Source organism: Vicia villosa, linkage group LG6 (assembly GCF_029867415.1).
Source record: "Vicia villosa cultivar HV-30 ecotype Madison, WI linkage group LG6, Vvil1.0, whole genome shotgun sequence".
NCBI lineage: Eukaryota > Viridiplantae > Streptophyta > Magnoliopsida > Fabales > Fabaceae > Vicia > Vicia villosa.
In genome coordinates, this window is record NC_081185.1 from 72,268,309 (window position 1) to 72,287,088 (window position 18,780).

At 32.4% G+C, this 18,780-nt stretch overlaps 2 protein-coding genes across 2 annotated transcripts; one reads left to right on the top strand and one right to left on the bottom strand.

Moving 5' to 3' along the window:
• The first annotated feature begins 1,196 nt into the window (after nt 1-1,196).
• LOC131613857 (uncharacterized mitochondrial protein AtMg00810-like) lies at nt 1,197-2,201 on the top strand. Its single transcript, XM_058885495.1, has 2 exons — nt 1,197-1,364; nt 1,650-2,201. The coding sequence occupies exons 1-2, from the start codon at nt 1,197-1,199 to the stop codon at nt 2,199-2,201; spliced, it is 720 nt and encodes a 239-aa protein (XP_058741478.1).
• Nucleotides 2,202-7,514: 5,313 nt separating this feature from the next.
• LOC131609221 (galacturonosyltransferase 8-like) lies at nt 7,515-10,142 on the bottom strand. The gene is made up of 3 exons (XM_058880892.1): nt 9,787-10,142; nt 8,166-9,416; nt 7,515-8,066 (listed from the first exon to the last, which is right to left on the bottom strand). The coding sequence occupies exons 1-3, from the start codon at nt 9,922-9,924 to the stop codon at nt 7,791-7,793; spliced, it is 1,665 nt and encodes a 554-aa protein (XP_058736875.1). The 5' UTR covers nt 9,925-10,142; the 3' UTR covers nt 7,515-7,790.
• Nucleotides 10,143-18,780: the final 8,638 nt, after the last annotated feature.

Sequence of the window (18,780 nt, forward strand, 5' to 3'; positions counted from 1 at the left end):
TTTCACGGAGACCTACTCGGGGTACAACTAGATTAAAATGGATCCCTTGAAGCACCCAAAATGTCATTGTATATATTTTGTCAAAAAATCAAAGAAAAACCAGTCAAAGATGAGCAAATTTGAGGAATAAAGGCCAAAGATTGATGTAAAAATGACCAAGTATGAAGGATTAGGGACTTCTAAAGTTACAACATCTTACTACTACTTCTAAAGCTCTTGAGCTACTTCATATGGACTTAATGAGACCTATGCAGGTTGAAAGTCTTAGAGGAAAGAAGAATGCCTATGTGGTTGTTGATGACTTCTCAAGATTTACTTGCGTGAGTTTTATCAAAGCGAAGTCTGATGTCTTTGAAGTCCTCAAAGAATTGTGTCACCAGCTTCAAAGAGATAAAAGATGCAACATGGTTAGAATTAGAAGTGACCATGGGAAGGAATTTGAGAACAACAAGTTTGAAGAATTCTTTTCTGCTGAAGGGATTAGTCATGAGTTTTCATCACCTATCACTCCTCAACAAGAATGTGCAACGGTCATGCTTCACGCTAAGAAACTCCCATACTACTTATGGGCTGAAGCTATGAATACTACATGTTATATCCACAATAGAGTGAATATTAGATCTGGAACTTAGGTTACACTCTATAAACCGTGGAAAGGGAAAAAGCTAATTGTGAAGTATTTCCATGTTTTTGGAAGTAAATGCAACATTCTGGGTGATCGTGATCAGAGGAGGAAAATGGATCCTAAAAGCAATGAGGGAATTTATTTGGGATACTCTATGAACAATAAAGCATATAGAGTGTTCAACACAAGAACAAAGGTGATGATGGAGTCCATAAATGTGGTGGTTGATGACTCACCAAAGGAACTTGATGTCCTTGAAGATGTTGAAACATATTTTCCCATGGATAATACTGTTACATCTATTTTTGTGGATAATGTTGAAACATCCTCTCCTCTTAAGGATAATGGTGCTGACTCAAGTACAAACACAAGACCAAAGTACAGTGAGACAACTGATAAAGGCCCCTCTATCAGGATTCAGAAAGATCATCCAAAGGAACTTATCATAGAAGATCTAAATAAAGGAGTAACCACCAGGTCAAGAGAAGTTGTGTCGAATTCCTGTTTTGTTTTAAAAGTTAAACCAAAGAATGTCAAGGAAGCCCTGACTGATGAGTTCTAGATTAATACTATGCAAGAGGAACTTGAACAGTTCAGGAGGAATGAAGTTTGGGACTTAGTACCAAGACTTGAAGGAACTAATGTTATTGAGGCATTCGCTCCTGTAGCTCACATGGAATCTATCAAATTACTACTTGGAGTAGCATGTATTCTAAAGTTCAAGCCATTACAAATGGATGTTAAGAGTGCCTTCATAAATGGCTACCTGAATGAATAGGTGTATGTTGAACAACCAAAAGGATTTCATGATCCTGGCTTTCCAGATCATGTGTTTAAACTGAAGAAATCCTTGTATAGTCTGAAATAAGCTCCAAGAGCTTGGTATGAAAGGTTGGTTGAGTTTCTAGTCCATCATGGATATAAAAATGGTGGAATAGATAAAACTCTTTTTGTCAAAGAAAAGGATGGAAAACTCATCGTAGCTCAGATCTATGTGGATGACATTATCTTTGGTGGAATGTAGGATGATATGGTCAAACATTTTGTCAAGCAAATGCAGTCTGAGTTTGAGACGAGCTTGGTTGGTAAATTAACCTACTTCCTTGGGTTACAAATCAAGCAGATGGAAGACTCTATTTTTCTTTGCCAAGAAAAGTATGCAAATAATATTGTGAAGAAGTTTGGGATGGAGAATTCCACTCATAAGAGAACAACTACTCCTACACACTTGAAGCTATCCAAGGATGAAAAAAGGGTTAGTGTTGATCAAAGTCTGTCCATGAGCATGATTCTTCTCTACCTTACTGCAAGCAGACCATATATTACTTTTGTTGTTGGAGTATATGCTAGGCATCAAGCTGAACCTAAAATAAGCCTTCTCAATCAAGTCAAAATAATTCTGAAATATGTGAATGGTACATGTGACTATGGGATATTGTATTCACATGACCCAAACTCTAAGCTATTGGGTCATTGTGATGCTGATTGGGCTGGAAGTGCTGATGATAGGAGGAGTAATTCTGGTGCATGTTTCTTTCTTGGAAACAACTTGATTTCATGGTTCAATAAGAAATAAAATTATGTGTCTTTTTCCACAGCTGAAGCCAAATATATTGCAGCATATAACAGTTATTCTCAACTTGTGTGGATGAAGCAAATTCTGTCTGAATATAATGTCACACAAGATGTCATGACATTATTCTGTGACAATTTAAGTGCTATAGATATTTCCAAAAATCCTTTTCAAATATTAGGACCAAGCACATTGACATCAGACATCATTTCATTAGAGACCTTTTGGAAGACAAAGTCATCACTCTCGAGCCTGTGAAAATAGAAAATCAGCTTGCTCATATTTTTACAAAGGCTTTGGATGCAATTCAGTTTGAACAATTAAGAAGCAAACTGGACATCTGTGTGGGATGTAGTCAAGTACTAAAGAGAAAGAAGGAAGATCAGACCACTATCTCTCTCCCAATGAGACTAGTGGAACTTCAGTAAGGATTCAAATATTCAGTTACCATCAAAGGTATCAGTTTGATCAAAGAATTTTAGTACAACTTGCTGGTGTTGGCCCAGGTTTTGTTTAGCATTTTAACTATATGCTAATGTTTGTGTGTGTTTTTTGGTTGGTTACTTACAAACCTTGATTTTTCCTATTATGGGTAAAAGGGGGGAGTAGTATTGTGTGTGATTTTACACTAACCACACTGACTTGAGGGGGAGAAATTTATTTTTCTCTGATGTGTTGCTGACGAGCTGCTGCCGTTGAAGGGGCCTTTACAGGTTGAAGAAGAGATGGATTAGCATATGTTCAAATATGTCATACACATTGTTTTGGCATCATACTGATTGATTAAGAAAGTGCATCTCTCAACTACTGTGTGCAGATTCCACTGACTACTAACATGTGCTATGTGTTTGTATTTTGTGCTGCATCTCTGATTGTGGAATTGCTGTGTAGTTCCTACAGGACTGAGAATTATTTATGTGTTTTATTTATTTTCAGAGACTGGGTTGTTAAGTTGTTTTAGCCAAAATAAGCCAAAGGGGGAAATTGTTAATTCTATGTGTTATGATTGACATTATGTTTGGTAAAATTAACTTATGGGAACATGTTGAACAAAGATGTTCTATTCACTTCAACTAAAGAAGACATGTCGAGAAAGATGTCCTATGCATATTTCATTCAACATCGCATCTGTTATGATTACAGCTGGATCTGTTGAAGTAGGTTTATGTACAGGTGTATAATATTTTGGAATATTATGCAATCCTATGTGGCGCTTGATTTAAGGGATAAGAGATTGTCTTTGTTTCAAGATATTTGATTAGTTACTAAATATGGAGAATATTTAGGAATCTAATGATTGGATCCCTATCTTTATGGAGAAGATTTTGAAAGATTTTCTGGAGTGCCCTATAACAATTTGAAGCCCAAATCCATACCAGAAGATTGTTATAAATAGCAAGCATCAAAACTATTATTTTGTGTGAACTTACATTGTAATTTGTGTTAGGGTTTGTGCAGTCTTGTTTATTGTGAACCTCTATAGTATCATTTTGATAGAAGAGTTTGATGTTTCCATCAAGTTGTAAATTCTGTGTTCATTCATAAGCTTTTAAGCATTGAATGACCGTGTTTTGGAAGTGTATCTTATAATATTTGTAATTGATCATCACGATTGTGATTGAGGGGGATTGAAGAGTGTCTCATACCTAGGTGAGTCTTAGGTAGAAGTTAGCACGGGTAGTGATTAAGTGAGAAGTCAGTAAACCAGAGGTTGTTTACGTGTGAACCAGAGGTTGTTTGCATAGTACTTTGAATTGGTACTATCATAGTGGACTTATATATGTCTTGGTAGCCCTCATAGTAGGTATTGTTGATACCGAACTAAGTGAACAATTATCGTGTTCTTTAAAGTTTCTGCACTGCACTTTTATATACCTTGTCATTTTGTGTTGTTTAAAGATCATTGTCTCAACATCTCTTAGGACATCTGAGATCTAAACACCAGAATTTCATGAACAAAACAAAAGAATGTTTAAACTGCACGTAATTATCATGATGCACTTAATTATTTTTTAAAGAACAACAAACACTCATAAAACAACTTAGAAATGAAAGAATGAAAAGAGGCATGTAAGACATAAACAAATAAACATATAGAACAAAATAACAAATAACAAGGACATAAGAGTTGTAGGGTCATACCAATGGGGTTAGTTTAAATGTTACTTGCTACAAGGACATGTTAGTTTACAACATAATACAAATAACAAATGAAAATGAAATAGGAGTCTAAATCTATTTAAAACATGAAGAATCAAGATTCCCAAGTCCCTATGTATCTTGTGAAAAGATTCTATGAATAACGGTTTTGTAAAAATATTAGCCTACTTATTTTTTATATCCACATATTAAAAAATATCATCACTCTATTCAACTTAATCCCTCATGAAGTGGTGCCGAATTTCTATATATTTAATACGTGAATGTAGCACATAATTCTTAGTATGAGTTATTGTGCTAGTGTTATCTCATTTGATTGAAATACATCTAAGTATTAAATTGTAATCCTATAATTATTAGTTTAACCATAAGACTTGTGCACAACAATAACCGACTGCTACATATTCAGCCTTAGGGGTTGAAAGAGCAACACTATGATGCTTCTTATTGTGCCAAGAAACTAAACAATTTTCAAACAAATGACAAGTAACAATAGTATATTTCCTATCCAATTTACTACCAACAAAATCAAGAAAAAACTACTAAGATACATTCGCTATCTTTGGTAAACCAAAGATCGTGATACGAGGTTCCGTTAAGATACCTCAAAATTCTTTTTATAATCTTAAAATGGATTTTTCTAGGTGATGCTTGAAATCGAGCCCACACACACAAAATAATGATAATATTTGGCCTACTCGCTCTATTATACGCCTTACTTGGTAATGTTGATCTTTACACCTAGTTCATCTTTATCTACCAACACATTTGATGTCATGGGAGTTGAGATGCTCTTCAAATATTTCATATCAAATTTCTTTAGAAGCTCTAAGAAATAATTTATTTGTCTGATGAATGTTCAGACTTCGGTTTTATTTATATACAATCCTAAGAAGTAGGTAAGCTCTCCCATTAGAGACATTTCAAACTCTCCCTGCATCAAACTCACAAATTCCTTACAAAGATATTCCTCAGTAGATCCAAATATAATATTTTCAATGTAATTTTGAACTAATAGAATATGCTTTGATTTACGTCTAATATTCAAAGTAGTATCCACTATACCATGATCAAATCTTTGTTTTATCAAAAACCCACTAAGGCGCTCATACCATGCTCCAGGAGCTTATTTAAGACCATGGAAAACTCATTTAAGTTTTAAAACATAATCAGGACTTTCACGGTCCTCAAAATCAAGAGGTTGAGAGACATAGACTTCTTCATTTATAAAATAGTTAAGATATTTTAATTTAACATCCATCTAATTGAAATAACGAACTCTGTGATTCAAGTCATGTAAATGTATGATTCAAATCAAGCTCACATTATCAAATCTAAGGATAAATTGTCTCAATTTGATACAAATCAAGCAAATGCGATTCAAACCATGGATATTGTGATTCGAATCATGGTTATATAAAACTTTTCCTAAATTTCGCGTTGCTCTGATTCGAGTCTTAGAAGTGTGTGATTCGAATCACACTTTCGAAATCTTAATTTATGCAAAATCAAGTGTTTTGAGATTATAACATTGCCATGACTTGAACTATTTTTAGATATATAAATCTGAAATTAATATATAAATATTAGTTGTTCAACTTAATATACAATGTAATCTAGTTAGTGTAGTGGGAAAAAAACTTGTTTTTTTACTCAAATTGGAACATGACTTCCAAATTGTTGGGGATGACCCTACCGAAACATATTGCAAACACTATAACCAAACAATTTAATCTATGTCTGCTTAAAACCAAATTTAAATTTTATTCCTAAAGTATACAATCAAAAGGAGACTCAATAACGATATAAACAAATTCAAAAGTTAAAAAACAAGCAATCAAAACATTAATTCAAAAGTACAAGCAATAAAACTTCATAAGATACTATTTTCCTCTCATACAAATGTAATATTTAAACAACAATAAAACTTTATGAGATACTATTTTCCTCTCATACAAGTGTAATTCAGAAGTATAAAAATACAACTTCATAAGATACTATTTTCCTCTCATACAAATGTAATATTTAAACAACAATAAAACTTTATGAGATACTATTTTCCTCTCATACAAGTGTAATTCAAAAGTATAAAAATACAACTCCATAAGATACTACTTTCCTCTCATACAAGTGTAATATTTAAACGGCAATACAACTTTATAAGATACTATTTTCCTCTCATACAAGTGTAATTCAGAAGTATAAAAATACAGCTTCATAAGATACTATTTTCCTCTCATACAAGTGTAATATTTAAACGGCAATACAACTTCATAAGATACTACTTTCCTTCCATACAAGTGTAATTCCGAAGTATAGCCAATACAACTTCATAAGATACTATTTTCCTCTCATACAATTGTAATATTTAATCGACAATACAATTTCATAAGATACTATTTTTCTCTCATACAAGTGTAATTCAAAAGTACATCAATACAACTTCATAAGATACTATTTTCCTCATAGAAATATAATTAAAAAATACAGAAAATACAACTTCATAAGATACTATTTTCCTCTCGTACAAGTGTAATATTTAAACGACAATACAAATTCATAAGATACTATTTTTCTCTCATACAAGTGTAATTTAGAAGTACATGCAATACAATTTCATAAGATACTATAAATACAAGTGTAAATACAACTTCATAAGATACTATTTTTCTCTCAAAAAGCACAGGCAATTCAATTTCATAAGATGCTATTGTCTCTCATAAAAGTGTATGTAATATTTAAATCGCAATACAGCTTCATAAAAAACTGTTTTTTTCCATACAATTGTAATATTTAAACTGCAAGTTTAATATATAAACTGCAGTTGATTCTTAAGAAAATATTTAATTGATTTGATTTTAATAATAATGTGTTTTTTTTTTTCAATTAGTTATTTTTATATTAATTAAATAAGTTAATTAAATGCAATTAAATTTTCTAGTGGTAGTGAGTTCATTAGTCATTACAATGAGTATAACTATCCATGCTGAGCTGAATTAGTCAACAATCTCTTCTACTATCCAAAACAAATAAATTATCTGCTTTCTTACCACACACACTCAATTCAACATAATATAAAATAATTTGTTATAATGCACTATAAGCTTCTCTACCTAAAAACCTTAATTAAGAGAGAAAGAAACAGCTGAAGCCAACTTTGGAAGGTACAAAACAACTTCAAATTAAGTAAGTAATGTAACATCAATGACAACTTCAACATAACAATTATTGCTTACACATTATGATATCAATAAATAAGAGGAAGACATGTTCTAATTACTATACTAAAGTATTTTACAATTAGAGAAACAATTTTCTTGCAAAACTAGAAACTCAGCTAAATGTATAGGCAATATATATAACCATAAAATAACAGCTGCGGCGAGTACATGACACGTCATCACCATCAAGTGCGAAGAAACTTGACCATTTTTAGATACCAAAATTGCAGGACTGAACAAAGTCTAACTCGTAATCGACATACTTAGACCAAAGTGGTTTGAATTGAGTCATTGCAATATCAAGCCATGGTTTCATGTTACCATTGAAATGCACCACAGCTGCGTTGTTAATTTCGTCCATGCTGATGCTTGGGTTATAACCAAGTCCCAAAACATGCCATGATTTATCCAGCGGCTTTGTCGTTGAGTAGTATGTGATTAGACCTGGTGGCAATGTCCCTAATTTCCATAGCGTTCGGTTCTCGTTCTGCAGCAGCATGAACATAGCATGTTATACTACATGAATACATAATATAGATTTGTATTTGAAATTGAAGAAAATTAAATAAAAGCTCAAAAGTGTTACCAGATTCTGCCAGTAATGATACTCTTCTGTACATTTTTCCCTTCTCCAAGCATCCAAATCGAAGAAATTCATTCCATAAGCCCAAGCACAAGTCTTTGGATTAAATCGAGCTTTGATCAAAGGATGCGAGAAATTCATGTATTGTGCATATCGATGAAATGAGCCAAAACATGTTTCTACAGCTCCATTCACCTTGCCATCCATGTCAATCTTCCATAAACCGGTAAGGTCCTTCTGAACTACTATGTCATCATCCAAAAACAAAACTTTATGCAACTTCGGATACATTTCCGGTAAGTAGAATCTCAAATGGTTCAATATCGACAAATATTTTGGATTCCTGAACTTCATATTTGTTGTGTCCTTTGTAGCATTCTCAAGCTTGTTCTCAAAGTAAAATCTTTGTAGGTTAGCAGACTCGAGCTGTCGAAGAACCGGCACGTAAGAGGAATTCAGGAATTTGTAATCCTCAACTGCCTTAACTTCAACGTGTGCACCGTTGTAATCTTTTAACTTGAACATCACTTGCATAGCTCCAAGATTCATCTTGTCGGTCACAACATGAAACACATGTTTCCATGGTTCCTTCGCGTTCTTTGTCGCTGAATTAACCACAACAGATGCAGCTACAACGTTGTCCGAGAACAAAGCGTAGTGGTAAAGACTAGGATCTTCAACTTCAGGAGGAGTAGGCTTCCCTTCATCTGTATACTTCTCCGGATGAGCAATCCGCTCTTCCATCAGCCTCATTGTTAAACAATGCAAGCTCTTCGGAATGGACTTGGCCGCAATCAAACTCGAGAAAGCACCCTGCTTCTTCGATTTCGTTAACTGCTCGTTAACAGCAAAAATAGTATCCTTCAACTTCTGAATCTTCAGCTGGTTATCAAACGACTCCTTGGCTTCACCAATCACCTGGCGCGTGGTTTTAATCCGCTCCTTCACTTCCTTCTCCAATTGACGAACTACTGCTTCATCCACCGGGATCGCATCATTACTGAAAAGAGTCCTGTATTGAGGCTTGCTCATCAAATCCGAGAAATTTCGCGATAGTTCCGCAAAAATCCTAACGAGCTTCGAACTCTCAAGCTTGAGCTTTCGTGCATAAGAAGCATACGTAAGCGCCAAAGACTTGTGATCATCGGCTTGCTTACGGATCTGATCCAACCGAGGCTTAAGCGGATCCGTTTTCAACGCTAAAACGGATCTCCTTATCGATTCAAATCCATGTACAGAACCATCATCAGAATCCTAATACAACAAAACCATAACAACAGATTAACACACCTTCATCAAATCAAATCTCTTTCCTTTCCTAGATAAACTATATCATAAAATTACAACAAAAAATTAACATTACTACATCAAATCTCTATACTTACTTTCCCAGAAAAAAACAAAATTTTCCATCAAACCCTAAATGATTCCGGAAAGAATCAGATCCCAACCCACAAGAACCTAGATAGTAAGATCCAAAACCAACCCAACCCCACAAATTTTTTCCTCAAATCAAACAAACCCAGAAACAAAAAAGACAAAAATTAACAAACTTTACAACAAAAAAATCACAATCACAAAAAGGGGTGTTACAAAATTCAGAAAGTGAAAACAAAAAGCTTACCAAGTGGTGTTGTTGATGAGAGGAATAAGAATGGGCAGTGAAGAGAAACGAGAGAGTGAGGAAAATGCAGAGAGCGATGAGTGTGAAGGGGGAGCTGAAGGGTCGGATCCTGGTGCGAGGAAAACGAGGATTTACCATGTTTTGTTGTTTTTGTGAATCGGAGAGTGTGATGGTTTGGTTGATTCAGAAGAAGCAACACTTACTGAATCAAACTTCGAATCTGAAAATTCATGTGTGAAAATTAACAGAGATTTTGTTTCTCTCTCAAACACTGTCTTCTTCTTCGAGTGCAGAGAGGAAATTTTATAGACGCGTTTATAGTTTTTTAGCTTAAATTATTAGTTGTCTTGTTTTTTTACTAGTGGGTTTTATATGGGAAAAAGTTTGTGCATATTTATGGGTGTACTTATTTGAGAAGTATTAAATTTGAGGTGTGAATGTGGAGTAATAAATAAATAAATATATTTTCTATTATATTTTTTAAATAGAGAAATGATAATATAAATAATTTTGTTGTTTTTTTCTTAAATGTTGTTGCCAGTGGCGGAACTAGGTCCAATATTTTGAGGGGCCAAATATATATAATATATATAGTATGATTTTAAATTACAATTTGTGATCGCAACTGCGGTTGTTATATCGCTAATTTAATAGTCTTTGTAACTATATAACTGCAATGAATTAAAACAATACGTTTCGCCGCCATCAAAATTGCATAAACAATTTTATTTATGGTTCTTCAAGTATTTCAATGGAACACAAAATATCATAATCTCAAAATTCAATACTCACTTTCTATTTTTATATAATGAAAAATCTTAACATCAAATATTTAGAATACTAATATATTTCAAACACCACTCATCTAAAAATCATGATGCAATTACAACAGCTATGATCACGTCAATAATTTAAAATTTGGATAAATAATTAATTTTTGATAAAAATAATATATATATATATATATATATATATATATATATATATATTTTCAGTACTAATACTAGAATCATATAAAATATATATTTTTAATGCATTTCTACTCAAATGATTGTAGTATACAGCTTTTGAAATTAAGCCGTAAAAATATCAAGTCAAGTTCTAATATTCCACTACCGTCAAAACAAATATAATAACAATAGAAAAATACTCATGCTGAGTGTAGAATAGGGGACATCAAAGCTTTAACCACTTGTTCATTTAACTTTTTCATTAACAATTTGGCGTAAGTAATATAGATAAATAATATATTTGATAAAATATTGGGGTGGCCATGGCAACCCCTTGTCCCAACGTGGCTCCGCCACTGGTTGTTGCCAAGTTCACATTAAGAAGTCCATGGATATTAGGGATATTATGGGTTTCTGTCTTTGCTTGAAATTAAAAACTTTTAAATGATTCAAAGATATAGTGTAGGAGTAAGATGATTTAAGGTGGGTGATAATTAGGTTGATGGTGTGATAGAGATCAAATGGAAGGTGTTGTGGTTTTTTACTCAACACTTTCGGGAATTTTTAGTTGATCGTTCTATTTTAGATGGAGTTATGTTTTAGATGTTGCATGTAGAAGAAATTATTGACCTCTCAATTCATTTTCATATCACTAAGATTGATAAGGCGATCTCTTAGAGTGACGGTAATAAAAGTCCTAACATCTCTTTAGGAAGGATTTAGGTTTAATGTTCAATCAATTCTTTAGTTTAGCTACTCTTTTGCGTAGTTTCTCCTTTTATTTTGTGACCTTGTTCCCTAAAATTGCATCCTCGTTCTAATTCGGGGATTTTAGGCCGATCTCTCTGTTGGGGTCTTTGTATAAGCTTGTAGCAAAAATGTTGGGGTCTGTTGGCCGTCAAGGTTAGCTAAAGTTATGAATAAACTAATCTCGCATGCCCTATCAACTTTTCTTAAGGAGAGACTCTTGGTGGATGGGATTGTGGTGGTGAATTAGTTGGTATATTCATGTAAGATATCTAAGAAAAATTACTTTAACTTCAAGGTAAAATTTGAAAAAGCCTATGATTATGTTAGTTGAAACTTTCTCGAGTATATGTTGGTTATATTTTATTTTTATTCAAGATGTTGAGCTTGGACAAAAGCTGACGTGTTTTCTGGTAACCTTGTCGTTCTTGTTAATGGTTGACACACACAACAAATTAGTAGTTAGCAGGGGTCCCAACAAGGTGACCATTTAACCCCTTTTCTCTTTCTTCCTGTGCTGGAAGGTCTTAATGGGTTAGTTGACATGGCGGTGGAACTTGACTTTTCTAGGCTTAGGTTGGGAACCTTAAATTTTATGATCTCCTGTCTTCAGTATGCAAACGATGCCCTTATACAGGCTTTAGCCTCGGTGGGGAACCTTTCGTTTATCAAAGTCATTCTTTTAGCCTTTGAGATTTCCTCGGCTCTTCGTGTTATTTTTTCTAAGAGCTGATTGATTGGTATTAATGTGGATCCATGGTTTATGGAGTTAGTTAGATATTTTCTTCATTGTATACCATTTTTCTATTTGCTCTTTTAAAAATTCTTGAAGATGCTTGTTAAAGTTTGAAATTATTAGGATGCAAAAGAGGTTTATGGGTGGAGTCGAATGTGATGCGAAGATCTCTTGGGTCAATTGGTCTAATGTTTGTAACCCTAAGAAGGAATGAGGTTTAGGGGTTTGTGATCTCTTGTTAGTAAATCTTGCCTTACAAGGGAAATAACATTGAAGGCTTATTTCTAGACAGTCGGGGTTGTGTCATGCTATACTTACTATAAAGTATGGGTATCAAGTTGTTGTTAGACGATAAGAATGGTCTAGAGGGGGGTGAATAGACCACCTTTTTCGACTTAAGAAAATTTTAGCTTTTGAAACGTGACTTCCCTGAATCACTTAATCGTCTAAGAGCGATTATGTTATCGGGGACCGGATATGTGCACTAAATCGAACGGATGAAAATGTCAAGTTATGAATTATGTTTTGACGAATATATCGATTGTATCAATTGCACACTATATGGTATATTACTCACAATGAGCGTTTTCACTAAAAATTTGAACAAAAATTTGATTGAGTAATTTTATCGAACACTTGGTGATCGATATTTTACCTAACCTTAGTTTTTGTTCAACAATGGAAATAAACGAAAACAAAGGAAAACAAGATAAAGTAAAAACGATAAGGAACACTATATTTGTTTAGGCAGTTCCTCTATCGTCCTCGCAGGAGTATGTCTGCCCCTAATTTCAAATGAAATTAGGAAAGTTTTATTAGATTGCAAAATGTTTAACAAGGATAGAAAGTACCAATCACCAACTACACACATGCAGTAAAATTGACTACAATTCGATCCTCCCCTTGATTCAAGTTGAATCAAGTCAATGTCTATGATCTTCACCGATCAAGACCCCGATCATTCCCTTCTCAATCCTCCGGTTGTAGCAAGTTTGTTGAGCGGATCTTCAATCCGTCAATCCCTTATGCACGGCTGAATTGATTACCAAAGCGAATCGATCGTCAAAAACCTTCGAGCAAAATCTTTGATGAAGAAGGAAAAACCCTAAGGTTTTATACAAGAAACACCCTCAACAATCTTCACTCGAACAAGATGAATGTCTACCGTCGAATCTCGAACAAGACAAATATCTACCGTCGAACCTTATCAACACACGTTCCTTACTTCGATCGAGAAAGATGATTATGTGTGATTCTCGATCAATAGGCGAAAGGTTGAAGATGAGAAGAAGCTGAGTCTATCTTTCACGTTTCTTGTTAAAATGCTTGAGAATGATCACTTGAGTATTTATACCACATACAATGCATAGGCTAACTTGAAAACAACATAAAATCAGATTTATTAGCGACAGGTCGACCTGCTCTCTGCATAGGTCGACCTATTGAGTGTGTTGCACCTGAAAATGAGCAATGTGTGACACTTGCGTCGACCTGAAGGGTCGGCGTGCGTATTCCCGTGAGTTCCTCAAACTACCATGCGTCGACCTAAGGAAGCAATGCGTCGACACATTCTGTTTTTGCACTTGAGTAACCAAAATTTGATGCGTCGACCTGAAGGGTCGGCGTGCGTATTCCCGTGAGTTCCTCAAAATACCAATGCGTCGACCTAAGGAAGCAATGCGTCGACGCATTCAGCTTTTACCTGAATTCCTTCACAAAGGACTTGTAGTAGGTCGACCTATATTATGTGTGAGTCGACCTATTGGTGTCTTGTGGCCAAAAGTGCTTGTTTTAGTTGCATTTGCTCGATTTCTATGATTCCACTTAAGTTGTAGTTGATTCACAATATTTTGACATCATGAAAACTACACCTTGCCCTCACAGTTGTTTCCTCCCTTATTGATAGTCGATCCTTTTGAAACTGTTTTACTTCTTCCTGATGGAAAGGGGTGTCCCTCTTATATTCCAAGAGAGAAACCTTTGAATGGTTTGCGAAGGATATGAGGAGGAGGGTGGGGGTCAGGTATTCTTATATCCTTCTAGTATAATACATGGGTGGAGATTTTTCCAAATTGAAGGGTCTTTTTTATAGGATTTTTCCTTATTTAAAACCATAAAGAAAAGAGAGTGGGAGAGGTTTGTTCTTTGATGTGAGGTAATCTTGTATGGGATTTTCAATAGAGAATATCTTTCTTTGTGTGTGGTTGTGCATGTATGACTATCAATTGGTTTTGATGATGACAGTTGTCAAATAGCATGATAACTCTTAAGTCAAACGAATTTTTATATTGATGATATCTCTTAAAAGAGTTTTTTTTTTGTGATAAATATAAAAGGGGGAGTCGATAACAAGTGGATCCTAATGATGGCATATGAACAAGAATATATATCTCAATCCTCATCAGTCAGATATTTAAGTGGATCCTAATGATGGCATATGAACAAGAATATATATGAACAAGAATATATAGTTAAAGTGTTAGACAATGTTGAATCAAGCTGAGGAGCTTGTGTCAATGAAAGATCTCAAATTAGTTGCCTTAAAATCTGATGATTGTCAATACTTGATGCAATAACTTCTACAATTGACTATTTGTGACATGTTACCAAAATATGTAAGGGTGACTATAACCCGATTGTGCTTATTCTTCAATGTTATATGTAGTAAAGTCATTGATCCTGGAAATTTAGATGAGTTGGAACATGAGACCGCAATTATCTTATGTCAATTAGAGATTTATTTCCCTCAATCAATTTTTTGACATTAAGGTTCACTTAGTTGTTCATCTAATAAGGCAGATTAGATTTTGTGGTTCAGCTTATTTAAGGTGAATGTATCTGGTAGAGCGATACATGTCTTTACCAAGCCCTTACATTCCCCTACTTTTAATTATTTTTTATCCAAGTTGGGTCTTTGTAGTATCCAAAGTCCATCTTGAGGGGAGATATTAGCTATAGTCATGTGTATATGATAGGCTACTATACTGTACATATTAGTTACCACACACACTCATTTATTATGTACATATACTTCACATTGTAACCATTATCTGCAATCAATGTAACAGTAATCTTCATCTATCTCTTTCCCTCTTCTTGAGTGTAACAAACTTTCTCTTCTCTATGATGAGTTCTTGCATCATTGACAATTTTTTAAGACCATGCTGACCTTGTTTTTCTTGAGCTATAAGACCATTATTGTAACCTGAAGAGTTGATAGTATTCGGAATTTGACCTAAGTTGTCTGAGCCTCTTTGAGTTGGGTTGGGTGTGTACATTCCCATAGGTAGTCCTGTTCCTCCACTTTAATTTATCTTTGAGCAGTTTTAACTTTTGAGTAAATATATACATTGGGAAGCCAAGGATGGTTTAATCACAAACCTCTTTCATATTCTTTCTACAATCCATGCGTGTCATTTAAATATCCATGAATCTAAATCGAGAGATTACCTTCCCTTTATCAAAATTGAAAATAAGGAGAGCGAAATGATACTATACTTGGTTCTAGATAAAATATAGTAGGAAATTGAAGAACATGAGCTGGTCCAAGATTGGTTTCAAATGGACATGTCTAACCTCTTCTTCGTACCAAGTGAAATTGGTACCTTTAGTAGGGATATGAATAAAATTGTATGTGCCAAACCATTATTGAAATTCTACCTTAGGAATTTTTTAGATAGGTTATGAGAACCCTTGTAATCATTAGCATCTATGATGCAATTAAAATTTTAGAGAAAAGTCTATTTTGGTCCCTCATAAATTACACAATTTAAATTAGTTCCTAATAAAAAAAGGATCCAATTTAATCTTTTATAAAATTTAACCGAGTTATTTTTTTCATGCTTTTAAATCATAACTGGATTGTCATGTCGGCTTTTATTTTTTATTTTTGATGTTTTAAATACTAAATTGATTTTTAATTATAATTTTATTTTTAAACAATTATGAATTAATAATATCAAAAAAGACAAAATTGTTTTTTATATGGAATTGAACCCATGACTTTTAACCAATATTTTTAGGCTTTACTACTAGTCCAATGTAGATTCATGACAAATAATTTCTGTGATTTTTAATAATATTAAATAATTTTGAATTTAAAATAAAAATTTAAAATTTATACCAATAAGGTCTCAAACTCTAGTCAGTTCAAATTAAATGATAGTACAAATTAATTTCTATTTTTAATATTCTTAATAATGAATATTTAAGTTAATAATTTAAAACAAATATTTACTTATTTCAAATAATAACCAAATAAATATTTACTAATTTAAATAATACAATAATTTAAAAATAAAATTAATAAAATATAAATTCTAAATATAATTAATCAATATTTAATTGAATAACTATTAAACTAATAGATCAATATTTAGTTTGAATTAACTAAATAATTTTAAAAATTAATTGATTATTTAATTTAAATTGATTAAATATTTTAACAATTAATTGAATTATTATTAAATTAATTGAATTATTATTTAATTTGAATTAGTTTGAAAAAAGTTAAAATTTATTTGTGTGTTATTTAATTTATTTCTAGTTGATCAAATATATTGAGGATTTATATTTTATAAATTTATTTTTAAATTGGTGTATTATTTGAAATTAGTAAATATTTATTTGTGTGTTATTTGAAATAAGGAAATGTTTGTTCTAAATTATTAAGTTAAGTATTTATTATTAAGAATATTAACAATAGAAATTGATTTGTCTAGTTGTAAAGTGATTATCATTTATCGGACTTAGGATTGAGACTCCATTTAGGGATGGCAATTTGGCCCATCCCCAGTGGGTACCCACAAAAACCCCATATCGGGTAGGGTAAATACCCATAAAAATGGGTATGGACACGAGCACGGATAATTATCCATTAAAATATGCGGGTATGGGTGCGGGCACGGGTACCTTACTACCCAACCCGCCCCATACCCACACTACATATTTCAATAATGTCATTTATATTACTCCCTCAGTTCCTTTTTAATTGTCGTTTTAGAAGAATTTTTTTGTTCCTATTTAAGTGTCGTTTTATAATTTAATGTTATAATTTGTCATTTATACCCTTACTTTCTCAATAACTCCACCTCAAATTTTTTAATTAGTTATTGGAAAAAGAGAGTGTGTGGTTGAATTTATTTGGAAAGAGAAAAATAAATAAGGGTATAATAGAAAAAGTAACTCTAATAATCCACTATCTTGGTTGAAGAGCTTTTTGCTAAAACGACACTTAAAAAGGAACGGAGGGAGTATTATATAAAAATGTATGGTTCTAATTTTTTTAAAAAAATATATCGCTATTAAATCATTACACATTTTAATAAAAGTGTTTATTTGTTTCTTAACTCAACAATAACATACATAATTTTTTTAATATTGTTAAAAAGACTTAAATTATATGATATTTTGTAATTAAACGATTTAATTTTACTATAAATGCGGGTAAACGGGTACGGGTATGGGCATTGAGGTACCCATAGAGTATGGGTACGGGCATGAATATTGATACTCATGCAGGTTTGAGCTCGGGTACGAGGATTTTTTTAAACTGCGGGTATGGGGACAGGTACTATAGTACCCTGCTGCCATCCCTAACTCCATTGGTACAAATTTTGTAATTTTTGTTTTAAATTCAGAATTATTTAATATTATTAAAAATCTTGGGAATTATTTGTCATGAATGCATATTGACCTAATGGTAAAGACATAAGATATTGTTTAAAAGTCTTGGGTGTGATTCTTTATAAGAAACAATTTTGATATTTTTGAATATTATTAAATCAGAATTATTTTAAAATAAAATTAAAAATTAAAAAATTAATTAAGAATTAAAAAAATGAAAAATAGAAAATAAAATACAACGTGGCATTCCGTTCAATCACAGTTTAAAAGTAGAAAAAAATATTGATTTGAAAAAAATATTAATAAAAAAACTAATATGGTCCGGTTAAATTTTATAAGGGATTAAATCTAATCCTTTTTTTTTTGTGAGAGACTAATTTAAGTTGTGTAATTTTTTTATGAGGTCAAAATGAGTCTTCACTTTTTAAATTACTTATGTAACACCAGGAAATTGTGTTGATAATGAATTGATTCAAGAGAGAGCCAAAGACAACCCTTATTAATTAATGAGTTATTACTTATACTTATATATATATATATATATATATATATATATATATATATATATATATATATTTGAATTTATTTTTATAAAATTTTCAAGATATCTAGTAAAAACAACTTATAACATATATAAAAATAATTTAAATATATTTTATCTTTTGTTATAAAAAAAACTTATAGGAGCTTATTCATAAGCGTTAATTTTGTTAAGTACTTGTGCTATAAGCTGCAAATGAATTGTTTATCAAAATAATTTTGTTTAGGTGAAATATTTTGAATTCATATTGTAACAAAAATTTTAGGGTCAAATATGTTTCAAATCTCTATAAGTTTGTTATTTTCATTTTTAGTCTCTGTAAAAATTTCATTAAAGAATTATCCCCCAAATACTTACCGTCAACATTTTTGGTCCCTGACGTTAGATGTGAGTAA